Below are 26,680 nucleotides of genomic sequence, written 5' to 3'. Positions count from 1 at the left end.
ATGTGCATTGATATAATGCACCAAAGGTCCCCTTTGCACTAAAGAATACATTTCTTCTTCTCTATGATTGGCCAAATACCACATAGAAAACAAAACTTATTCATACCTCTTTCTAATAACATCAACGAAAGAAGAGGATAGAAAGAAGAACAACAACAACTCGGAGATGGAGAGACTGAATTTTATTCGACTTTCTCGAATAGTATCGGATCACGACCGGTGCATACAGTGGTGTAAGGATCACAACCTGCTTACGACGTCGGTAAAATGTCCCCGAGCTGGGTGCAGCAATGAACTTAGCTGGACGCGACGTGCTTTATCGCGAGACGGGTACGAGTGGCGATGTTTAAAAAACGGGTTGCGATGGAATGGCCTCAATGCGCCGGAATTCACCGGTGCGCACACATAGGGCATCGAAAATACATGGTGGGGAATCAAGCGAGATTTTCCCCAAACAGGAACATCCAAAGGACTTTTCGATGGCTACCTACAGGAATATATGTGGCGTCAGCACTACGGAAACGATCCCTTTTGAAGCATTATCGAACATATCGCCCAACTTTATGAAGTCCAGAAAGACTAGATACAAAGGTTTCTTTGCATCGCTGTATGCACTGGCCTTCACGAACAATTTCCATCACTAGGACACAAAAGGATATTGAAAGAATCGACCGAAACCACAAGAACAGGTAAGACACAACATTTATTTAAACTTTGCATTGACAAACTTCAAAGCCTGAATGTAGACTTAACGTTATTTTCCGGCCAATTTTACGCTTTCAAAGCGAAGCTAAACATTCAGTTATATTTCAAAATTAAAAACCTCTGGAAAATTACTTGAGTTTTTCGTTTGGCAAAGCCAAAACGCGCCAGATTTACCCTGTTTAAAAAAAGACAGAAAAAAAATCCAAATTTTGAAAACAAAGACTACTAGTCTCTGCGGAGTTCTATTGTTATCGCTATTGTTTTAATTGAACAAAGACTGAATGCATAATTAATTTATGGGGTTATATGGTACTCTTGCCCTGTTTTTAACTGATGGCTGGATCTTTGGAAAGGATTTTCTTTAGGAAATTGGCTTGGTCTCGCCTTTAAAGCGGATTTTGGATAGCTCATGGTCGACTATTCCTTGGGAGACGGCATTACTACTGAACAAAGGGAACAAAGGAAACAATCACAATAACAATGTACAATTGTCTTGAGGGTCATGGTTTGTGAGCATGTTCTCAACACATATTCTACACTCATCTCGATGGAATTTTCTAAAACACGGGAGGACAAACAGATCGAAAGGAAGAATGTTATATTATTCAAACTCAACAGCGTCTTTTCAAATATTGTTACGGTCCGGTGATATCGCACAAAACCCCGACCCAGTGAAATGCGGTTCAGGGAAACAAGGTACTGAAAGTAAACAAAAAATAATTAGGAATACGCACAGAGCACCCGTAACCCTCAAATGTGACAACTGTGAGAAAACTATCAGCCGAAAATCAAAAAAGCGTAACCTGCGATATTTGTTTTGGGCAACATCATATTAAGTGCACTGAACTGAATGTGAAATGTTTTGGCACTACATGGACTTGTCCTAAATGTTTGATTTCTCTTCTCCCGTTCCATAATTGTCCATCTTTTGATGTGTTGGACGAATTGGATGACGCAGTACAAAATAACACTGATTTGATCTCCGAGACTCTGAAAGAACACTCTAAACACCTCAGCATAATGCATTTTAACAGCCAGAGTATGGTCTCATCCTTTAATGAGTTTCAAATTCTAGTCTCACAGCTTCCGATGGATATCATCACAATGAACGAAACATGGTTAAAGGACCATCCCGTCCTTTTGGATTACGTCAATCTGCCTGGTTACACTGCTCTTTTTAGAAATCGCGAAGGTTCCCGGGGTGGTGGCGTGGGAGCTTACATTAACGACTCTATCCAATATAAACGTAGGAAGGACATTGAGAAGATTCAGCCAGACATGGAGTATTTGTGGATTGAGATTCAAGGGCGAAATAAACATAGCAAAGCGTTGATCGGCGTCATCTATAGATCAGAGCGCGTGGGATTAAGCCCGCTAGATTGGCTAGGCGCTTTTGAATCACTGCTGGCCCATCTTACTGTTTCATGGGATGGCCTGCTTTTCTTGACTGGCGATACAAACGTTGATATGCTGAAGCCTTCAGATAACATTATAAAGCAGTATCGGTCTATTCTAGAAGCTCTTGGCTGTTATCGACACGTAACTAAACCAACTCGTATTACGCGTACTTCAAAAACGCTTATCGATCACATTGTTACTAACAGCCGGTCCTGCATAACTGCCACAGACGTAATACCTGGGTGGTCAATCAGTGATCATGAGGGCATATTTGCATGCGTTAATGTGCGTGTGCCCCGTTATCAGCCGCGGTACAAATGGATCAGATTGGAGAAGAACCTGAATGTAAATGAATTTGTCAAGAACTGTGCTTGTTTGCCTCTGTCCGTTATCTACGGCTTATACTCACCAGATGACACGGTGCAAGGGTTCAACACACTTTTTGGTGAGTGCATTGAGAGACATGCGCCCCTTAAGAGGATGAAGGTCACACGTCCACCTGCACCATGGATGAACTCCGATCAGATACGCAAGTTGCAGGCGGAGCGTGATAAATTGGGACGTGAAGCTCATGAAAAGAAAACTGATGATTCTTGGGATACGTTTAGAGAAGTACGTAACAAACTTAAATCAACAATTAATAAGTCCCAACGGTCGTTCGTAACCAACGCACTCTCTTCAAAACGACCTAAGGAAGTCTGGAGAGTTATTCATCGTATTCTCCATTCCAGCCTCAAACGTTTTCAATCAGATCCGGATAGACTGAAAGAATTCTTTATCCAACTAATGAAAGAACACTGGGCACCAAGCCAGAGGAAAGATCAGACCTAATAGAACTTGTACACTCCTTTTCAGAGAGGCCATTGCCTTTCCGCTCTTCTTTTAAATTACGTTGTGTAACGAGACAAGATGTGGATCAAGAAATAAGTAAACTTCGTTCTGACACGTCGACTGGCATGGATCAGATACCGGTGAAGTTTGTGTAACTGGCAAAGGATTATACCTCTGGCCCTATAACGCACATAATTAACAGATGCATTGTGGCATCAAGTTTTCCTAGTGCTAATATTGCAAGAATTTCTCCGATTCCCAAGCTTAGCAAACCTCGATGTGATGCAGATCACCGCCCCGTGTCTATCCTGCCGACGCTTTCTAAAGTGTTTGAACGCTTAGTGCTCCACCAGCTTGTTGAATACATAAACGAGGAAGCTCTTCTTGGTCCAACCATCTCGGGGTTCCGCAAGGGACATTCCACTACCAGTGTTCTATTAGGAATTCGAGATGCCCTGATACGAGCGTCTAGCAGAGGGGAGGTGACATTAATGGTCTGTGCAGATTACAGCAAAGCATTCGACACCGTCCAATTCAAGTCTTTCCTCATCTCCACACCTCAGATGTCACGCTATCATAGTTTAGAGGAACGGGATCTTCCTATTGTTTGCGGGGACTCAGCGCTAAAGAGAATTTCTTGTACTAAGCTATTGGGTGTCCACATAGATCAACATCTCTCATGGAACACACATGTGGATTCTCTGCGAAGCTCGTCATATGGGACTCTCTCCTTTCTGCGTAGGCTCAAAAATCTAGCGCCATTCCACGTTAGAAAAACATCTCGCAGAAGGCCTAGTTCTCTCAAAGCTGAACTATGCTTGCACGGTATTTCATCCCTTGCCTGTTTATCTAGAAGAGCGTCTCCAACGTCTACAGAATGTACGTGCTGGCTTTGTCAGAAGAAAATTTGCAGGTATCGAGGATATTATTAAGTTAAACTGGTTACTAGTTAAAGAAAACGTTTAATTCAATATTCTCAAACTCGCTCATAAATCATTGTACGACAATAATAGCTTTCCTGAGTATCTGAAACTGACTCCCCATGAAGTAACTGCTTATGATCTAAGATCATCAACAGCACCCGTACTTTTTACTCCTAGAGAATCCGGAACTTTCCAGCACTCGGCGGCAACGTTGTTCAATAGACTCCCGATAACAACAAGAAACATTTTAAAACACGTGTTTAGCCGTAGTGCTAAGAAAAATTTGCTTGCTAAATATCGGTCTTGAATCCACATAATATGTATTGTATATTTTAATATCTCTCGATAAGTTACATTGGTTAATTTTATTACTGTTATTATACTTTTAATTAGTTACTACATATATATATATATATATATATATATATATAACTGCAGACAGTACTGTTTCGGCCTTCTGGGCCTCATCAGTGCAGTGCTAATGCTAGGATGGAGGAGAACCAATATGGTCACCCCAAACGATCCAACCTTTGTGGTATCGTCTAAGCCATGCCAGAGTGCTCAAACTAGAGTACACTAGCGAGCATGCGCAATTGCAGAGCAATGACTCATCCTAGTTAGAGTGCTCAATTTGGACATGAAAGCAAAGCTTTGTATGCCAAAGAGCTATATCTAACTGCAGACAGTACTGTTTCGGCCTTCTGGGCCTCATCAGTGCAGTTTTTTTATGTTTAAGGTGGACGGCCGGGCCCCCGATGAAGGGCGTGTGCAATGCCCGCCGACCAACAGGACTAATCCCACCCATGGCTAGCGTGCAATGCCTTAGGGTTGGGGTCCACCAGAAACGAGGGTCACCAGACACCAAACTCGCTGGGGAATCGAACCCCACCTCAACAAAAATTAACACACTCACACCAAAAATTGAACACACACACTCGATAACTTAAATAACTTAAACTACTTTTTAGTTTTCATTTTTAGGTTTTAAATTTTTAAACTAATATTAAACTATTTCTTCGGAGTGTACTTTAGCACATGTCTAGGAGGACCATTTTGCGGGTTGAGAACAAAGGCAATTGAACCAGGAGGAACTTGAAGGTGTGATGTTAACCGTAGGAGGTCTACTCTATCCCCTGAAAGGCCAGGAGGTGTGGATAGCAATTCGAGAATTTCACTTCTGGACTTGGAAGAAATGACCGACGTAACGGAGGGTGGCGCGGTTATCTTATTAGCCACTGGTACGGAAATCGACTGGGTTGTATCCGTTGTAGCAGGCTTCTTTACAGTTCCTTTTGAAACCGGAGAAGTCTGGGGAGCAGCGCGTTTACGGGAGACATTGTCTGATGGTACTTGGTCAACCGATGTGCAGGTTGGAAAACGGTCCTCGCTGGCCTCAAGGTTATAATCGCACTCTTCAGACTCAGCAACAACGTCATTAGGGACGGGAGCAATTGTCTCAGCTGTCACATCATTTTCTTGAGCTACAGACGAGGGTATGTCCATCTCTACTGATGTGTCTACAGCAGGTTGAGCACCCACGGTCGCCTGACAGTTCCTAGCTAGATGTCCACCTTGACGGCATCGGAAGCATTTGCCCCTAAGGGGACACTCCGCCGACTTATGACCAACTTTATGACAAGTAGTACACTGGAGGGGTTGCCCCCTATACCAAATTTTACAGCGGACGCCACGGATAGAAATAAACGGTGAAATGACATTCCTAATAACCATTTGGACAATGCGTGACCCGGTGGACACTGAAGGCCTTCCGGGCCAAACCTGATTGCGAACAGATTTGACCGTACCATATGCGGACAAAGCTGTGCTGATGGCGTCGTTTGATCCCTCAAAGGGAAACCAAGAGACTACAACAGTAGTAAGCTGGGGAGGAGGAGGAGGGGGTTTAACCACCCTACACTCTACATCGCCCAACTTGATGACACCTAGCTCCTCAAAAAATAACTTAGCAGCATCGCCGTTCTCAGCAAAAGTGACTCTCGCAACACGGCCAGGACATGCCTGCACCGCAGCCACCCGATGGTCAGACTCACGGTCAAAAAAACCCAGCAACAAACCAACCGCTTCCGAGAAAAGTACCTCCTCAGGGAGCCCCTGACAGTCAACGTCGATGGTCCTATTAAAGGACACGACCATGCTGAAACTCGGACCCAACCCAAAGACAAGTCAGAGGGATGGGTGACCGAAACAGAGAAAAAGCAAAAAGGAAAGCAAGTTCGGATCGACCGAGAAATCCAAAAAAAGGGATGGGCGACCAAAACGGAACCAAAGAAAACAACCACTGCCAGGGAGGAAAAAGTCGCAAGTTTTCCCTCCCGGCAGGTACTCACTTATCCAACTCAGACCTCGAAAAACACCAGAACCAACTTCAAACTACAAGAGTATGAAGCAACACTTACCATGCGAGACCTGGGCCTCATCAGTGCAGTGCTAATGCTAGGATGGAGGAGAACCAATATGGTCACCCCAAACGATCCAACCTTTGTGGTATCGTCTAAGCCATGCCAGAGTGCTCAAACTAGAGTACACTAGCGAGCATGCGCAATTGCAGAGCAATGACTCATCCTAGTTAGAGTGCTCAATTTGGACATGAAAGCAAAGCTTTGTATGCCAAAGAGCTATATCTAACTGCAGACAGTACTGTTTCGGCCTTCTGGGCCTCATCAGTGCAGTGCTATATATATATAGTGTATATATATATATATATATACTTAAATTAGATTAGTATTGTTACAGAAGAAGAGCCTCTTAATTGTTGGAATCTGTGATAAATCAATAAATTAATAAAATTAAAAAAAATACATATGCAAGCGGTCTTTCACAAGCAGCTTCAGATATCATCTTGTGTGCCTGGAGAGACGGGACCAAAAAGCAGTACCGAACTATATTTCCAAGTGGGAAAATTACTGCAACTCCAAAGGGATCAGTCCTATTTCAGCTACTGTAGCTCAAGGGATAAACTTTCTTGCAGAACTAGTCAAGTCAGGTGTTGGTTATAGTGGAGTTTACACAGTAAGATCGGCCATTTCAACAATACTTGTCATTAGTGGCTCTGCTACCTTTGTACACACCCTTTAGTAAAGCGATTTCTGAAGGGCGTTTTTGAACAGAAGCCCTCATTACCACGTTATGAAACTATCTGGGATGTCAGTCAAGTATTAAATCATCTACATTCCTATCCTCCTGATGAGGACATTTCGCTTAAGAAACTTACATTTAGTTGTTCGGTTACTGGCTCTGTTTACTGATCAGCGAAAACAAACCATCCACTGCGTAGCTGTTAAGCATATGATATGTCAGACAAGAAATGTATTTTTTATTTGACCAGCCTCCAGAAGCACTTTAGACCAGGGAAACATCACAAGCCTATTGAACTGGAAGCTTTTGACCAGGAGCCTAATTTACGTGTTATTCGTCTCTTGAAAGCATATGTTGATAAGACTAGTGCTCATAGGGGTGACACTGATAGAAATCAGTTACTGTTGAGTTTTCAGAAACCATTTAAATCTGTTAGCAAGGACACAATTGCACGTTGGATCAAAAATGTCTTGAAATGCGGGCATAGGTACCACAAAACTTGGGGCCCACAGCACTAGGGCAGCATCCACCAGTGCTACTGCCAAGGCAAGAACCCCATTAGAAGTTATTCTAGAATCTGCAGGATGATCTAACTGCGGAACATTCGCTAAGTTTTACCAGAAACCAATCAATACCCCATGTAATTTTGGCTCAGTTTTGTTAAAGGCAAATACAGTCTGCCAAACTTATTTTTGTTGTCTTTGTTCGTGACTACAGGGCTTTGAAATCTCACGTGTTTCCTTCGTGACGTAGACTATGATAAGGTAGAATTTAAAGCTTAAACGAGAATTACCTGTAAGTTGAAGTTTGATGTGAATTCTACTGATTCATAGTCAGGAACAGGAGTCACGTGCCCACCCACATATGTATTTTCATACAGGACAAATTTAAATATATTTTACTTGTCCCCATCCTATTCTTTACCTGTGCTCATTCATTGTTGAATACTGATCTGGCTTGCTCGCGCCCTCTGTTCCCGACTATGAATCGGCTCATCAAACTTTAACTTACGGTAAGTCTCGTTTAATCTTTAAATTCTTCCGGAAAGACCATTAACACTTTTATTTACCTAAAATTTCACTAGAATTGAACAAGAAAAGTACCGATAGGCAGCTGCACAATGAAGGCAAAGTAAGACACTCAAGTAACAATGCAAAATTTATTCCCAAAAACTACAATGAATTTCCTACATATATTTTTTTAATCATTAAAACAAAAGAAACGCATGAATTGAGAACGCTACAATAACGAAAACAACGAATAAATATGCTTAAAAAGCCACACGGAAAAATCACTAAATTTTCCCATAAACAGTGCATTTCTTCAGGCCAAGAAAACATGATAAAAGAAAAATTATCCTTTTAAAGGGCAATGAAAAAGACTACATGCCTAAAAACGTGTAGGAGAAAATTGTAGTACATATTTTTTAAACAATTTATTTGCGCCAAGTGTTGAAGTCAGGCTAATTCGTATTTAGTGAAGAACAGCATTGATTTATCTTCACAAAACATGATATAACTGTGTATGATGGATCTTCACTTTTTTTTTAACGCTGTACAATACATTATTGAAACGTTTTTTATAAACCCTCTACAATTAGGATTTCCAACTATTCCATTACTTCATCTCGTGCGGAGAAAAAAAATTGGCTTCTTTGATGGCTATGATACTCTACAATACAAACTTTATTGACACTCCCTAAAGAGGGTTTTTCGGTGACAATGAGCTAAAAATTACAAAATTACAATACTAAAATGTATAATAGAAAAACTAAGGAAGCTAAAATGTTACTAAATGTTCGCCAAAGTTACGACTAAGAGCGACGAGAAAGGAAAGCAGCAAGTAATTTGGCTCTAAGTTTACGCTTAAAATCACGAGAATAATTACAGAGTTTGAGGGTGTTATCTAAACTGTTCCATAGACTTACTGTACGATAAAAGAAAGTCCTTTGTCCAGATTTAGTTCTATATAGGGGTATATGCAGAAGTTGGGAGCTTCTGGTCGTACGACCACTTATCTCACCACGTGTTAGAAACTTCAAGGAGAGATAAGTGGGAGCGGAGCCGGTCAAACATTTAAAAGCAAGTACGGCGTCACGGAGATATAGCTGAGATTTAATAGGTAGCCAGTGCAGTTCTCTCAGAAGCGGAGTCACGTGGTCAAATTTTCTGAGACCACAGATAATCCGGGCTGCAAAATTCTGGACCGCTTGTAGCTTGAGAAGGTTAGTGTCCGCTGCATTGGACCAGACGGAGGAACAATAAAATAACTTACCAAACAGTAAAGTGTTAATTATTATCAATAAGGTCGACCTGTCAAACACGACTAATTTGAGCTAAACTTGAGAAGCAGGAGGAAACTGTTTTAACAATATGCTCGTGAAAAGTAAGGCTCGAGTCAAAAGTCACGCCTAGGTCTTTAACGACGTGCACCGGTATAAGTTCCTTTCCTAAGAGGGAGAGACGAATAACCGGGATATTATTTAAATGATTTATGATTTACAAGAAGTCGAAATCATCAGAGAAACTACGGAGATTGTTGACGTCTTTCGCTGGACGTTCAACGTTCGACCTTTTAGAGAAGATGAAGCTATTTATCACTAAAATGTAAGCAGCCTCTGCCATGTAATTAAGATCATCCCATGTCTCCTGACAATGTCCCATCCCTGTGTAAAAAGCACTTACAAATTAGACTCAAATCAAATATAAGTACGTTTCCTTTTCTTATAAAATAGGTGATGTATGATGCATGTATATTTCACGTAATAGGAAAATATCGTTTTTGTTCTTTTGCAAAGGTTACCTTATTATGTAAATAAAATGAAAATATGTATAAATGACGTTTTGGCCTTCGGTCTCCTCCCGGTGAAACATACAAGCTAAAAATTTAAAACTTAAAATCAATAAAGATCTCACTTAGTAACAGCATTACGTGAGAAATGAATGGAAACCTACAAGAAGTTTTCAAAATGATAATTAATACATGTACTTTATCAATATATCATACTGATCGATTGGGGAGGCTTATTGGACTGTCAAACTGTTTACATTCAACATTCACGGCCTCAACAAAGGAGCAGAAGTTCACATCAAAGAATATATAGAAATGGTTGAACATGCTGTACATAGGTTGTTTCATTTTTCCTTAAGAGCTCTATGCATGGATATGTAAAGAAAAATATAGATAATTATATATTGATGTTGACGGAAGTATGGGTTTCTGTCTGGTTTAAACAATAATAACAATTGTCCGCCTCAGTGTGCGTACAAATATTGGATATTTATCTGCAACTCGGTAAATAGTTGTTCACTAAGTGCAAATGAAGCCACATGTAGACATCTCATCTAATTGTTTGTTTGTTTTTTTTTTTTTTGGCCTTTTTCTCATTTCTCTTTTTATATTAATTTAACTGTTAACTGTCTGAAGTGTCCATCAGTGCGTCTCGATAATTTCTTGCTGAAGAGCAATCACCAAAAGGGCAAAAATAGTTCAAAAAGAAAAAGGACTATTAAGGGCAATGAAGTTGAAATAAAATTACGTAGCTGAAACTGAACATTTAGGCTAAATTTTACAAGTTGGTCAAGTCTTTAAGCATCTACTTAAATTAAATCCTTGAACTCTACTCACCACTAACTTTCTCTTCTTGCTTTGGAACATGCTCTTGCTGTAGCAGTCCTGGTAAATTCAAAGACTCAAAAAAGTTAGACAACAGTCGGTAAGAAGAGTGAGGTCAGGAAAAATACCTTAAACAATAACGCAAGTAAGGCCTAGCTGATTGGTTTCAGTGGAAAGTGTGAAGGCGAGTATGACAGACCGAATGCATGCAAAGAGATCTGCCCTCATGAGAACCATATTGGCAGATGTCAGAGGAGTGAACTAGGATACTGCAGAGTGTACGACTGCAGTAACTATCACTTGGCCATAACTGTGGAAAAGCTGTCTTGTTCCTGAGTCTTGCTTCATAGAGCTGAATTTGGGGACCAGTTATTAGTTAATTAAAGGGGCTTTTTAATTGTAAGAGGGTGGGCTTTCCTGTCTCCATTTAACAAACAAGGAGGTTATCATCTTTTCATAGGTTGAGTTGACAAGGAGAGTGAATGTAATGCAGTAAATGGCTTGAACCCGGGGGTAACATGTGAAGGTGTAGTCTGATCGTCCAGGTGAGTGTAGTCCTGAGAAGGACTGTTGTCGGTTGTAGTGACTGACGTTTCGACAACCTGTGCGGAAGTCATCATCAGAGTCACGTGAATGATTGTTGTCAGTAGAATGTTCTTATTCCAGTTCGTGTGAAATGATCGGTTGGTTTTGCCGTGATGTTATTGGCTGTAAGACTCAAGTGACCTAAGTCGATCGTGATTGGTCTGTTTCGATCTGTCGGCAAAGTTAGGTCGTTCTTTTTCGGTCAGGTTGTCGAAACGTTAGTCAATACCACCGACAACAGTCCTTCTCAGGACTACACTCACCCGGACGATCAGACTACACCTTCACGAGAGTGAATGTGACAGTCATGACTAGGTAATTCATGTAAATATCCAGTGGAAGTTAAAAAGCAGGAAACTGTCTGCACGACTCTTATAATTTTGTAACCAATCAAGTTAAGGCAGACACGTTCTCCCCTTGTCTATCATTTGGATGCGATTAATTCAAACAACACGCACAACAATACAAACAGGCTACTCCAAATTTACGTTCCCCTCACAATTGAAGGGGAGGGGGCAAGGTCAATTAATGATCACGAATTGAAAGAGGAGGGCGCCAATAATTTAAAATTGTGTAATTCGCATTCACAGGTAAAAGCTGTACAGAGGACCCTCTATGACTCTCTTAAATTCAAGGTTTTCTTTCGGCCAGTCACAAAAAGGGGAATGCTCGTTAAAATCTTCTTACTTACCAGAAAACTTGCGTCACTGATGAAGAGGTTCAAAATTATAATTATCCAAAAGAGGATCTTGTATTTGCAATCAATTTCTCCACTTACATAACCTGTGAATCAGAGAGTAACACATTATAAACATTTAAGAAATCATGACATGGACGGTACAATGCATAGATTTTTTATTTCATATATCATGATGCCGAAAATTTATCATAACCTCAAATAATATAAAACTACAACAAAATGTCCTAAAGTTTCAGTCGAAACTTTTAAGAATGTATAATTTAAAAAATGGACATTCCCAGTTGTAAAAAAGCGGAAAAATGGCAAGGAACTTGTACCTAAAATGAATGAGAAAATGAAGTTTATCTAAGTACCTATGGGTTACAATCATCTATCTACAAGAGAGTAATGTACCATGCTTCAAAAAATCCATATATATAAATCCATTCATTATCAATACTGAACCTTGCAAGATGAAAGAAGATAATGAACGATCCTCGCAGTAGATAGCGCTATTTATGCAATTGCGAAAATCAGACTTGAAAAAAATCAGGCCTGTACGGGATTCGAACCACTGACCTCTGCGATACTAGTGCAGTGCTCTAACAATTGAGCTAACAAGCCAACTGAGAGCAGGCCGTTAAGTTGATTCGTAATAAACCCGTGAAAGTGATAAATTAGATACAATGAAATATATGAAGTTCATATATTTTGACTTTCACGGGTTTATTACGAATCGACTTAACGGCCTGTTCCCAGTTGGCTTGTTAGCTCAATTGGTAGAGCGCTGCACTAGTATCGCAGAGGTCAGTGGTTCGAATCCCGTACAGGCCTGATTTTTTCTTTTTTTTTCGGGTCTGATTTTCGCTATTGCTTAAATAGCGCTATCTACTGCGAGGATCGTGCATCATACGTATCTAATACCACAGTTCAAAATATATGAACTTCATATATTTCATTGTATCTAATTTATCACTTTCACGGGTTTATTACGAATCAACTTAACGGCCTGCTCCCAGTTGGCTTGTTAGCTCAATTGGTAGAGCGCTGCACTAGTATCGCAGAGGTCAGTGGTTCGAATCCCGTACAGGCCTGATTTTTTTTTTTTATTATTTATTACAATTTAATGACACATATAACTTACTTACTTACTTACTTACTTACATTAATAGATAATAATACAAAAGAATAAAAAGAAAGGTGCCATAAGGATGGTCCGCAAAAGAGATAAATCCCCATGCACGGCAGTTCAGGTCTGATTTTCGCTATTGCTTAAATAGCGCTATCTACTGCGAGGATCGTGTATCATACGTATCTAATACCGCGGTTCAAAATATATGAACTTCATATATTTCATTGTATCGAACGAAAAATTGTTTAACTTACCAACTTCTGGTGGACGAAAAGCGTTTAAATCACCAGATTCAGTTGATGCGCACGGCAACCTTTTCAAAAGGTCTTTCCCGACAGCTTCTCTGTTTTTTACAATTGGCAAAAACTCATTCCAAAATTCACTCCGCTGGTCTTTGTATGTAAACTTCAAACACTCTCCAAAGCCCATATATCCGTTGTTTTCAGTAAGTATTAGTATTCTTACTGTTACTTCACGTTGGACTAGACTGACTGTGACAATTAAAACAACAAATAAATATCAATGGATCATGTCACTCCAAAGGATCAGATGCAAAACCTAAATTAACAGCATCAATAATCATGACCTCAAATTAAGGGAGGGACTTGGAAAATGTATAGAAAACATGTATCCTGTGTTGCGCAATTTTCCATCATATCTCATTTTTCTAGAACGACCTTAGGTAGTTACTCACAAAATTCGAATTAAGGTTTAGTGTTAAAATGTCATTGCTAAATAATTTTATTCTTGAAGGTTTTTTGTACCCTCTCTGACCGTCAGAATGTATCCGTATGATGTAACTCATAGATTATAGAGACGCGCGTTGCAAGAAAAAACTTGAACTTTGCTTTAGCCTCATTGACATCCACCATTCCACGAAGACGTTTACGAAATTTAAATCAGAAGTACCATCGCCAGACCAACGAACGAGACGTTGAGCGCGGCCATAGGTATCTGTTTGCTTGGCATGAAACACTTTCGAAAGTTATGTAGCGCTGCCTGATGTATTCATAAGTTACTTACCAAGCCACCTTTTTTTAATCTTTGTCGGGTATTTTTTCAAACACAAAAACTGTGATAAAATCGCAGCTTTTTGGTTGCGCGCACATCACGCGCGCTACGGTATATTTTGATCGCAGTATTTCGCCGACTTAACTTTAAAAGAACGAGTCGTCAAAGTTAAAAGCTGAAATTGGGAGAGTTTTCGTCTTGTTCATCAGCTACCGCAAATGGACAAATGAAAACACGTGAGCAAACGCTGAAAAAGCTGCTCGAGTGATGCTACGAGCGTTGACTTTTAAAAGAGAAAAGGATATTTTCTGCATGTGAAACGCGTTTGTATGTTTTTCTTTTGTTCTGAAGTGTTCGGGCCATAAACTGAACTGCTCAAAAGTAGACGAGAAAGTAAATAGTTGTAACAACCTTAACGTTAAAGTCAGCGTAACCCTTTAACTAGTGGCAATCAGTCACCTCTCCCTTCCCCCAACCCAATTTTCGTCTACAAATCTCTTGAGCTACATTGATACCTCAGGATACCACACTTAGGCAAAAGTTCCTCCACCGATAAGATATCGCCTGAACTTGACACTGACCGTGCGCTATTTAAACCATCCGATGAAAAGATCCCGGAGACTAATGAAACCATAACAATAGGCAAAGTTTGCTACGCATTAAGTAATGAGAAGTTGGACGCCGTATCCTAACCCACTAGTCAAAGTACCTACTAAGAGAAATAATAAGCACACGTAACTTACTTGGATTATAACCAACCAATGTGTAAGAGTTTTTTCTTATCAGGTTGGCCACTCCAAGGCCTTCAAAATCAGCCTTATATGATATGACATCATCTGGCAGTGGATCCAAGAAAAGTATTTCAAGCTCTCTCTTTTCCTAATGGTAAAATGAATTAAAAGGAAAATAGTTGAACATGAATAGACTTAGCTATCGTAGTGACATATTTGTATACCTACTTTTGCTTTGATGGACTTTTTATTTTTGTTACATACCTGGAATGTTTTCTCCAATAGCCCACGCTCCCATTGGTCACTTTACTCACCTTGAGACCTGTCCCTTAATCCACTGACATCAATAGATGATTATTTTGTCGCCGATATATACTTCAAAATAATAATCCTAATCGATGATAGGAGTGATAATAATAACACTTTAAGTCTAACATTACCTCTGTGTATGCCCAATCAGGTATCAATCCGGCACAATCACCCGCAGATGATTCTATACATAGCACAAAAAATTACAACGAAATTTAGGTAAAGATTAACATTTATCACAAATATCGACTAGGCTGTAAACAAAATAAGTTCAGATTACGATGCATAGCTGTATGTTTTGGTGAACTACACCAAGGCATACCAAAATACATTAAACTAGACCAACCACCAAACAACGCCAAATACCTGGCACCCGCCGGAGCACCGGCGGGTTATTCTGTTGCGAATCGCCGGGTATACTTTCCCCATCCAAACCGAATTTACAGAACAAAAATTAAATAAATAACATAAAAAATAATATTCAATTTAGTACTGGAGCCTTCATCATATTTATTTTTCAAATATTCCGTGCTCTTTAATCGTTATCAAATAACTTTGTGCTGGACCTAAATCATCATCAACTATTTTTAAACAAATAAACCAAAAGCAGTTCTTCTAGAAAACAAACTCCGGCAGAAAGTTTGTATGTCAGCAAGTGGAAGATTTTGAACTTTAGATTAAGAAAATTCATCACTCAATTTTTTTTATTTGACCCATAATCAATGTGTACTACGCCTTATAAACAGGTCTAAGCTTCGTTGCCTTAAAAACGTACGGGCACGTTTTTTCTCAATCGATAAATAATCAAAGATAATGCTCGATCTAGTTTACCTTGAGCTGAGTTTTTCTCCACATTATCTGTACCATGAGGCGAGGGTTCTATTTCCTCCTCAGAATCATCTCTGTTTGTAAATGAAGACCCAGTCCCCGCTTGTTGATTGTTTCCTATCTGATGTCATTGCCTTTCAGCTTCGGTCGCGATTGAATCAAGAGTATCATTCTTATCTAGTGATATAGAACAACATGGTAAGCTAGAAACGTCAAAAGATATTGCACGGCTTTTAAAATTGAATTTTAGACGTATAACTATGAAAAGTAAATCAAAATGGACAGCAGCTCTGTTGAAATGATTCTAAAAGCCTGAGTGATAGCACAAAAATAATATGGGAGTAGAATTGGCAGAGCAATTATTTCTGAGAGAAAAAAGTCCACAATTACCTAATGTGATTTGCCCTGAATCAGCATGAATGGATGATTCATGCTGTGAATCATCCATTTCGCTACCAATCGCATCAGCGTCTGCGGGTGATGGTAACGGTGATACTTCATCGTCTGCTTCGTAGCCACTCTGGTTCATGTCACCACCTGGAGAATCTACCGATTGGGCATCATCAGTACCTGGTGTGAACAAATAAAACCACAATTATGGTCTGATATAACTCACCTCTTGCTACACTTAAACCAGCGGGCCAATAAAAAACTTCAAAAAATTCCTGGTTTGGGACGGGCCAGGAACATTAACGAGTAAAGGTACTCCAAACCCTTCCTTTAAAAGGATGCTAAAAAAGGAGCTGTTGATAGTCGGTGTAGCCAGTACTCGCTGTTTGCAACGAACTTCTACTGGACCCGATATGCTGTGCTACGTACCTGTATCTTACTATCAGAGTGACAACTTACTAGGTGGACAAACTTTCTTCTCCACGGCATGCTTAAGCCCTAACCAATCAACAGTTTCATAGCTGTCTTCATAGCAAACTTCTTTTGATAGCCTTTATGAGAAAGAAAATGATGTAAAGTGCACATTATCATATAATTTGTAGTGTAAGCTAATTAAAAACAAATAAACCTTTGTAAGAAATAGAAAACTTTTTGAGAGACATGTTTCGGCATGCTTGTGCCATCTTCGATCAGTGAGTAACAGAAGGTGAGTAATTATAGAACAGACAAGTAGATGAATAAAATATTTACAGTATGATGTAATACAAAAGCGGGTACTAATTACGACGTGACGCCAAACATCAAAGGTGTGAACTACAACGCTAGAAAAGTGTTACAATGCTGTAATTGTTTGTTAAGTTCAGGTTTGATCTTATTTATATAAAAAGCTTCTTTGAGTTTTAAATCAATCGAGTTGTTAGCAGAATCCAGAATACTAAAACAAGAAAGGGATTATTTGTTCTTACCAGGAGACGTGTTGAAATGCTTAAAAATATGCGAGTTTTTATCGTTTTCTGTGTGCTCCTTTATCCTCGTAGAGAAGTGGCGACTAGTTTCGCCAATATAACGAGAATTACATCCCGCACAAGAAAATTGATAAACTACAATGGATTTTAGAGCATCAGGAGTACGATCTTTAACACTGTACATGTTTTTAATTTTAAAAGAAGTGAAAACTAGTTTGATACTTAGGTCCGATTTACAAAAGCGCTTAGTGAGTTGTCGGAGTTTGAGGTTCGCTATTTTACAATAATAGCCGACAAAAGGGAGTTTAAAGTAACGTGTATTATTGTCATCAATGTTCCACAAACTCGCACATTTTTAAGCATTTCAACACATTTCCTTCTTGTAAGTACAAATATTCCCTTTCTTGCTTTAGTGTTCCGGATTCTGCTAACAACTCAGTTGATTTAAAACTCAAAGAAGCTTTTTATATAAATAAGATCAAACCTGAACTTAACAAACAATTACAGCATTATAACACTTTTCTAGCGTTTTAGTTCACACCTTTGATGTTTGGCGTCACGTTGTAATTGGTACCCGCTTTTTTATTACATCATACTGTATATATTTTATTCATCTACTTGCCTGTTATATAATTACTCACGTTCTGTTACTCATTGATTGAAGATGGCATAAGCATGCCGAAACATGTCTCTCAAAAAAAATGTCTATTTCTTACAATATTTATCATACTTGCTACTACTACGACCATATATATCTTTGTTGGCAGTCTTTAACGTGCGTGAGTATCGATAACTATTAATGGAAACAAGGATAGCATTGTAAGTAACGTGAGCATAGTTGGTTTCGTAATTACTGCGAGTATTTTATGTGGTGTTAGCGCTGTACTGTTGTATGTAAATTAAAATTTAATAAAAAACCCTTGAACAAATTACAAGTATGATTGATGTACGGGTATACTGTATGGAGGAAGGAAGAAACAGTGAATGAATAACGTATATTGAACAAGAACACGAGAACACGGAAACACAAAGGCCTTAATCTCTCGTTATGGAGTCCATTATAAAGGTCACACATTTGTCCAAGTTTATCTTATTTTCTGTAAATCAGTGACTTCTCTAACAATATATAATCTGAGCATTACTTTTCCAGTGGCAACAAGGCTTTAGATAATCCAACAAAGAAGTAAAAATGTTTTACCTTTCATTCACATCCTCAAGGAAATCTCCCAAGATGGTATGTCCATTCGCTCTGGCAACGTCTCCTGGTGATGTAGAACTGTTTCTGTAGTGATTGAATACTAATCTTCCAGCTGAGGTGCTGAAGACCATTTCGAGAAATTCGCGGCCATCTATCTCAGCAGCTTTGTACACAAGTAATGTAAGAATTTTTTCGAGTATGGCATCGTCCCTTTTATTCACATTTGACGATCCTAGTGAAATAACCATAGCAATGTAAGGTTACAAGACCAAATGTAGATTAATTAGAACTTTTCAAATGAGTGACGAAACACCAAAACCAGTGTAAATACAAAAGCTAATCAGAGTGGAAGAAAACATCTCTAGAAGCCGAGGAGAACCCAAAGCAATTAGATTTGCTCTTAATTAGTTGAGAGAGAAGCGGGAGTTCTCTAAATCAATTAAAGCGAAAATTAGAGGGAAACCAGTGTTATCCCTTTTGACGTTCTACTTGAAATCACTCTTACCTCACAACGCATTCACACTAGAGAGCTCTTGTGAAAAATGTATAACGTTACGTTGAGTAGTTCGGTAAATCTCAAAATGTTGCTAAGGGGCTTTGGGATACACTTCTATTTAATATGAGGAGACCAAGCTATCAATAAATTCCATGAGACAAAAATTCAATGTTGTAAAGAAGTAACCCCTAACTTTTTGTCTCCCCACATACAGTATGTAATTGAAAAGATTTCTCCAGACAGAGAAGGTCCGTTTAGCCAAGTTTAAAAACTATCCTCACTTTTTTTTTCCTATGGTTCTATAGGAAAATTGATTACCCTACGAGGGAACTTCGAATTTCGAATTTCGAATTTCGAATTTCGCACGAATCGCGAAGCGATGAGTGCGATATCAAGGTCAAGGTCTCTATTTCTCTAAACAACATATGTGTTTAGTTACAATTTAAAGGTTGAAATCAGACAGCCGCCTCTGGCCGCCGTGTTTAGTCCGTAGCGATTTCACCTACCCACCCAACCCAACCCAGGGAGGACATCCATCACACAGTAATCTCGTGCATGGGAAATTAACGTCTCCTACCCCAACCCTACAGGAGACGGGACCTCCATTTATTCGTCCCTATCCGAGAAGACTAGAATATCTAACCATTTCTTGATGTTAAAGAAAGGAAGCATATTCTTCTCAATTAAGTTTAAGACCCTGAGTGTTGGTCCGGCCGGTATTGAACTCTCGACCTCCCGCACAGCAGTCCGGCGCTCTCCCAATTGAGCTAACCAGGCGGTTTTCGCGTGCAATTTAACGCGGAATTCACGAGTTAGGTAATCAATTTTCCTTGAATCGCATACGTGAATGAAAATAAGAAAACAAGAAATTAAATCAGCAATATTATTGTTCGTTTTTATCCCGAGCGCGCGCTCTAGAAAGCCATTTTAAAGCCAACTGTCAGAAGTGTCATTATGTTAGCGAATAGAAAGCAAGGTTATTCGTTCACGTTTGAACCTTCGACAATTTTATTTGTACCTCGTGCTTGATTTTACATTAATTTTGGAACTTTTTAAACAAGCTTCACACTATTTAGGGATAATGGTGGTATTTCACTGGATTTACAAGCCGTTTATCGTTAACATATTTTTTCAAAATTCCAAATAATTTGCTCGAGAAGGAAAATAATTTACACCTTTTACCCGGCTTTGGTGGCAAACTGAGAGAAATGAAGTTTGCAAGCGAAAGCACTGATTTCAGGTGCAATAGCATCGCAATTGATACAAGGCAAGTGCCTTGAAGTGCAAATACGTGTATTGATCGATTCTTTATTCCCTTGAAAACAAAGAGGTGTTTCATGAAAAGTCCAAAAACTTTAATCTTTTTATTTGTAGAAATTCACTACAGGCGACTGTCATTAGCTGAATCGCTGGGATGAGCATTCGACTGAAAGTTGATGGAGATATTCATTGGAGAGTTGTTGAACGATACATTGGTGAACAATCCACCTGGAACTCTTACTGCTAGATCATCAATGCCGTTATTCATTGATGTTGTGTTATTGCCAACTACTGATGGAAGTGCAAGGCTGTTGGCATAAATTTCTCGCAAAGCTTTAGTGCGTAGACCGTCGCTGGGCCGTGTTCACAGGATTTTCTCGCTTTCGGGCAGTGTAGCGAGCGAAAGAGGTTTTACATGCCTCTCCAAGAATTTGAAGTTCAGTTCAAAACAAGGAAGAACCTCCGGCTCACTTTGAAAACGCTTTGTTTGTTTTTGCTCTTTTGAAGGTGACAATGGTTTTGAAAACATTTTAAACCAAACTTTGTAACAATTTGACGATAGTTGTTGTGCTTAGTGACGTAGATACGAAACAATTTCATTTAGCCTCGTTTTCAACTCGAAATTCCACGTTAAATACCTGGCTCCGTTAACCAATCAGACTGCGAGATTTTATTCAATGATGCGATTCTAAGATAAATTTGTTCCGAACCAATAAAATATAAATAATTCCGGTTGGCCAAATATCATCATAGGGGTTCCCGAATTATGCTTTCATACACTGTATGAGCGGGTTCCCTTTGCATTTTATGAATAATGAATCAAGAAGGTCACTGAAGTGATAAAGTAGGGGGTTAAGATAGCCTGTCGGCCTTTGTGGTGGAGCAGTGGGTCTTTTCTAAACACAATCCATCCCTTCGTGAAGGACGATTTATGACTATCACGATACCATAACTTTTCCAGAACCATCTCTTTCTTGCCATCCTAGACCTTGGTGGATGTACCACCTATTGGTGGATATACCACCTATTCAAAGACTAGGGTAACCATTACCGATGACAAAAATTTCAATTGGAGCCATGTCATTAAAAATTACAAAATTCGAGTTGTGCATGATCCCTTGTAATTTAACACACCAATACCTGTTCCTCCTGCACCACGAGGGGTGGCCTGTTGAACACCTCTGCTTCTCGATGAAAAAGCTCCAGCTAAAGTTCCAAACGTTTTGAAAAGTTCATCCTGGCCCATCTCTACTTTGGATAACTTTTCAAGTATGACTTGATCATTGTTCTTAATGAATTCAAAGTCGGTAGAACCAATTGATCTTTCATTTGAACCTTCAAACTCCAGATATACCTTCACTTTGCCGGCCAAGCAAGAATCTGACAAAAATGACATGCGACCTAGTCTTAGTAGATTTAATATCATGAGTAGATTAATTATCAATAAGAATAAAAATATACTACAGTTTGTGATATTTCGCCGTTCAACTATTGTTTCGTAATGTTGATTGTTAAAGTTAGGGGTGAGAAACTTCTTTCTCCTCTATTCTACAGATATAAAGGCCTGCACTGCTTAGCATTTACAGCCGGTACCGCAGAACTTCAGTTTGGGATCGAGTGATCGGGATTGGTACTGCATTTCAATTATCCTATTAACAATTAATAAGGAATCATGTTTTTGTCCATTCTCGCCCAATCAACATACTTTCCGTAAATCAAATTATTTTCACAAAAACGTTAAGTTTGGGAACTTAGCTAAATGTATTACGTTTACATAAATGTTATCATGTCCGTATCAATATGCGATTGAAGACAGGGACGTATCAATCAGCTATGTTGTCACATTTTGACGTTTATGCAGCGACGGTATCATTTAAAGTTCGAGTTATTAGGGGAATATGAGCACAAGGAAGTAACATTAGAGTTAAAGTGAAGTTTGAGTTAAACGAGTTCAAGTTGGTTGATTGTAAATGAATGGGAAGAAGGGGTCAAATCCAGAGGAAATCAGTCATATGTTGTTCAACTTAGCAGGGAGTCCAAGTTAACTGGGTTCGAGCTAGCGGGGTTTTACCTATTTTACATTCATCATAAATGTAGTAGCACTTCACTCCATAACGCTACATGTCAATCAACAAATAGTATTTACTTACTGATACTTCCAGTCAGGGTTTTTTCATCTCTTTTTTGTAAAGGTACAGTACCAATGCCTTCGAATTTGGCCTGGAGGTTCGATGTCTCGTATTTTCTATGCAATTTTTCGGCCAAAATGATGCAGAAGCGTATATTTTTCTGTCAGTATTCAAAAGAAAGCAATCCTTGAACATTCATGTCCAATACACAAACAGATTCCGTTGCCCATGATAGGGCACAGTTCTATTCGTAACACCTAATGACCGGAAGTAGGTTTACCGGAGGTCAAGACACGAAAGAGGACAGGAGGCCTGTGAACTGGTGGCTATCAAACATGCCGCTTATTCGTGGTTCGGTTAACATCCACCACTATTAACCTAAGCTTTAAATATGATTAATTGCCGATTATTGCCTTAACTCGACCAGAAAATTCACACCAGGTTGAATAGCACAACATATACAAGAAAACCGGCAACAAATAAGTCTACATTTTAACCAAATTAAATATGCTATTGTAGGCAAAACTCTAAGCTCAAAGCGAGTCAAGTAGTAGATTTTCCTTAAATCGCATGATTGAATAAAAATAAGAAAAAAAAGAAATAAGAAAACAGCATTACGTGGAATTGTTATGCAATCCAAGATGTGAAACAATATCACTTATCCTCGTTTTCAACTCACAATTCCACGCTAAACACTTCGCTTCATTAACCAATCAGAATGCGAGATTTTGTTCAATGGTGCGATTCTAACCAGAATACCTGAGGTATTTAAGGTGGCTCGTTCCAGTTTTCATCTTTTTGATAGTTTGTAACTTTGAAAGAATACAACAGAAAGACTGACCAAGGCCAGTTGAAAACTTTTACGGGGTTGAATTACATAATCATTGGTTATCCAAAAATAAGTGTCATTTCGTCACTAGAAGTTTCCATGGTAACGCTTTCATAGGCTCATTCAGACGCATTTTTTAGCTTGTGGCTTAAATAACTCGAAAACTAACCCGGTGACCCTCTGATTTTTTTCAGTGATTGCTTTTGGCACTTAAAAAGGAAAACGCCCAAAGATTTTTAAAAAATTATACGGAGCGGAATTTCAGAAAATCTACAAAAAGGGCAATTTTTACACATCACAAATTTCCTTCCGTAGAATTTTCTAGTTTTTTTTCTGATGATTCCTTTCGACGTTATTATCATATTGGAACAATAAAAAGTAGGGGTCACCGGACTTGTTTTCATGCAATAGCTTTCGTGAGTTTAGCAATTTCCACGCGCGTTCTCGCGCATTTAAAAATCTGGATTCTATAAGATCAACATTTGCTCATGATCTGTTTTAGCTACCGCTGACAATTGCGTGTGCTCGCGCGAGCACCTACGATGTTCACAGACGTTTACTGCTAAGAAAATCATTAAACAGCTGTGAAAGACAGCCTCCCGGGCTCATCTTAAAAATCCTACACACGACTTCTGGCTATATCATATTATTTTCCTTGAAGTTTCAAAGTCTTCTTCCATTTCAGGTAGATTATCCTTCACTTGAGTTCTTCTTTTTTCGCCGTCGCAAGATTTCATATCGGTTGAATGTTTCTTTTAAATGTGAAGTGAAGCAACCTTTACTTCTCCGAAAATCGTCTTCGTTATCTTAATTTCTATCTCCTGCATTCACAGTAGCCGCTCAACACATCAAATACAAGCTCTTAGGTAAACTTCTCACAAAAGTAGAAAAAATTCCACGTGCCGCCATCTTTGTTTTGAATTTTCATCTTTTGATCTCGCGCTTCTTTCGCACGTTTCTCTCGCGCGCGTCACGCAAGAGTGACCTGTTCCCCGCGCGAGAAAACTGGTACGAGCCACCTTAATGCACATTGAATGTAAACAGATACGAACGTTAAACATCTGTTTGAATAAACCCTATCCGCTTTTACACTCTGTATACTCGACGGAATGGAAAACCCACTCCACTGTGTGACAACATGGCAAAAAAGAGATTTTAAACCTACCAAGTAATGTACCCAACTGGCAGAGTACAACGCACATGATGTAAGAAGACGATTTCACGAGGTAGCTTTTGCGCTCAAATCGATGAGAAGTCGAAATTCAGAGGCGAGACCCTGAACAAACATCGCACAAATCTCGAGAAAACCAATGACAAATCCGAAGAAACCCAATAAGACTCGTCAAACGATCGCCAGAGTTGGAACAGGACTAAATTACATGAGTCGCCACAAGTCATGAGAGAGGTTACGCGGCTCTCATGAAAGTCTTCAATTTTGAAAACCACGAGGAGCTTGGGGGAAGACTTAGTAACTTTTACAGCATCATAGCATAGTACTTACAACTTCCTAAAAGAAAGGCAGTAGTAAAAAATTATTGTGCTTACCTCTGTGGGTCCTTGTGACGGAATGATTTCATCGACCACTACAACAATTAAAATAGAAAAGTAAATCTCCACAACAATTTGCTTACCATCTGCATAGTTAGTTGTAGTAATGAATAAAGTAAAAACTGGCATCATGTCTAGATCTCTTCGTTTCGACTTTCACAGAAAAAAGACAGTCAGAAATTTTACTTAAGAAAAACATGCAGTCAGATCTACAAACACCTTTTGTAAATTTCAAAACTTTACACTCGGTAGCCTGTTCTGTCTTAGATGCTAGAGGCATGGGACCAATTATTACAGCAGAACCCATTAGATTAAAGTGAGTGGGGTTTCGTTTTAATGAAAATATCAACAAACATGGCCAAGTGCCGTATGAGAAACTACCTAACAACCTTGGGTAACTCTTGATCGGGCCGTACATAGGAATATTGCCAGTACAGCCTTCGCTATTAGATGGAGAAAATTATAGCATATACACTTTTATAACCCATACATTAAATTTTCGCGCGATTCTAAATCAATATTTGTTCTCCGATTATTTTCGTCGACAAGAAACAAAGCCAGCGTAAAAAAAACCGAACTCAAGAGTTTCACAACATTTTTTAGCTTATTACTTTCTATGAAAGAAAAACAGTTGGCCTAGTACAGTCCAGTAATAGTGAATACTATCAGCCAACCACATAACAGCCGCCTGAAGAAGTTAATTTACTAAATAAACAAAGTAGTATTACCCCCCCCCCCCCCGTACCTTAAAAGCACAAACTGTCGAGAAACCTAACTTTTTTTAGTATTATGGAACAGCCACTTCAGTATTCAAATAATTTTCTTTAGGGAGACTGAAGTGAGAGGGGAAGATGGCATTTAATCTTTCTATTCAATTACTCATAACTACTAACAATTATACAGCTCCAACTAAGATCATATTTTTTTCTATTGTTACGAGGATCGAATTATTTTTACTGAATCTGTCACGCAATCCCAGACTTTTCTAGAATTATCTACAATCTGTAATATTCCAGAAACTTCTTTCATGTGACTCAGCAGTTTCCAAAAATAGTACAACTTGTAATACGCTATAAATAGTAATAGAACATTCTAGATAACTAAAGTAAATGTATAAAAGCTGGCTTGTGAGAAGTACAAAAGAATTTGCCCGAGGGCTTACCCTCGTGGCTTGCTGACTGAACTTTTATGATATGACGAGGCTATGACCTTTTGACCTTGCGATGTCCGGAGAGAAGAAAGAGATGGAAAAGACGATAGTCGAGAGGGGATGAAGATAAAGAATACAGGGTTCACTATGAAGTCCTCCGGAAGAATTTGTGTACACGGAAAGAAAGTTATGAATCAAGAAAGCCAAGCGCTGTGGTCTTCAGTCGGCGGATGTTGGAATTGGAAGTTGATCAAGACGACGAACACTTACACGGCATGAAGGATTGTAAGCCTGCTTTATGAACTGCTTAACTTAATCTCTAACCTAAGTAGATTAAACAGTGTAAAACTAATTAAATAGTTAAAATGGGTAACTGCTTGTTGTTACATTTTTGTTACGTGCCATATATCGTACTCGGGAGTCTATTTTCATATATGCTTTGTTAGCGGACATTTGTTGGTCATTCGTGCACGTAACACTATTCAATTAAAAATATTGTTTTGAATCCTCGATCCAGCCCTAACCTCCAGACGATTGGGTTAAGAAGTCAAACCACGCCTCACTACCCTCCTCCAAAGCAGAGTCAAAATCCTCAGACGCACCAAAAATCTGTTAAGAGGAAAATTTTATGCTTAAGTATTTGCTCATGTTTAGCTGGCCTCTAAGTTTAATCAGTAATGAGAGCAATTTTTCTGAATGTAATCAAGGAATTTACACATCAGTTGCATCCTAACCTCAGCCTTTGCTGCTCATATTATGTCCAATATGACATTTCTTCCTAACAAAACTGATTGCTTGTAAGAGTTACGGTTAATTTATACAATTAGCCATTAATGTAACATTGTTAATTAATGCAAGTACACCCTTCAAGA

The 26,680-nt window shown here is 39.0% G+C and overlaps 1 protein-coding gene and 1 pseudogene across 4 annotated transcripts in view; both read right to left on the bottom strand.

The window, feature by feature from the left end:
* LOC148729783 (uncharacterized) overlaps positions 1-26,680 on the bottom strand; it is a 142,417-nt pseudogene that overhangs the window by 31,255 nt on the left and 84,482 nt on the right.
* LOC111343536 (retrovirus-related Pol polyprotein from transposon opus) overlaps positions 13,442-26,680 on the bottom strand; it is a 34,471-nt gene continuing 21,232 nt past the window's right edge. For 3 of the 4 annotated variants that reach the window (XM_088762178.1, XM_088762179.1, XM_088762180.1), the window contains 11 exons: positions 26,333-26,417; positions 24,656-24,693; positions 22,303-22,441; positions 21,293-21,532; positions 18,397-18,628; positions 16,693-16,784; positions 16,234-16,413; positions 15,847-16,020; positions 15,147-15,199; positions 14,719-14,854; positions 13,442-13,455 (listed from right to left, as the gene is read on the bottom strand). In XM_088762178.1, coding sequence (XP_088618304.1) covers positions 15,971-16,020; positions 16,234-16,413; positions 16,693-16,784; positions 18,397-18,628; positions 21,293-21,532; positions 22,303-22,441; positions 24,656-24,693; positions 26,333-26,417 — 1,056 coding nt within the window. In that variant the 3' untranslated portion in view covers positions 13,442-13,455; positions 14,719-14,854; positions 15,147-15,199; positions 15,847-15,970. Of the gene's footprint in view, positions 13,456-14,718; positions 14,855-15,146; positions 15,200-15,846; positions 16,021-16,233; positions 16,414-16,692; positions 16,785-18,396; positions 18,629-21,292; positions 21,533-22,302; positions 22,442-24,655; positions 24,694-26,332; positions 26,418-26,680 lie in introns of those variants that run through there. The other variant, XM_088762177.1, reaches the window with a different exon arrangement.

This window comes from Stylophora pistillata, chromosome 5 (assembly GCF_964205215.1).
Source record: "Stylophora pistillata chromosome 5, jaStyPist1.2, whole genome shotgun sequence".
Lineage (NCBI taxonomy): Eukaryota > Metazoa > Cnidaria > Anthozoa > Scleractinia > Pocilloporidae > Stylophora > Stylophora pistillata.
This window is presented reverse-complemented; position numbering and strand designations above follow the sequence as displayed.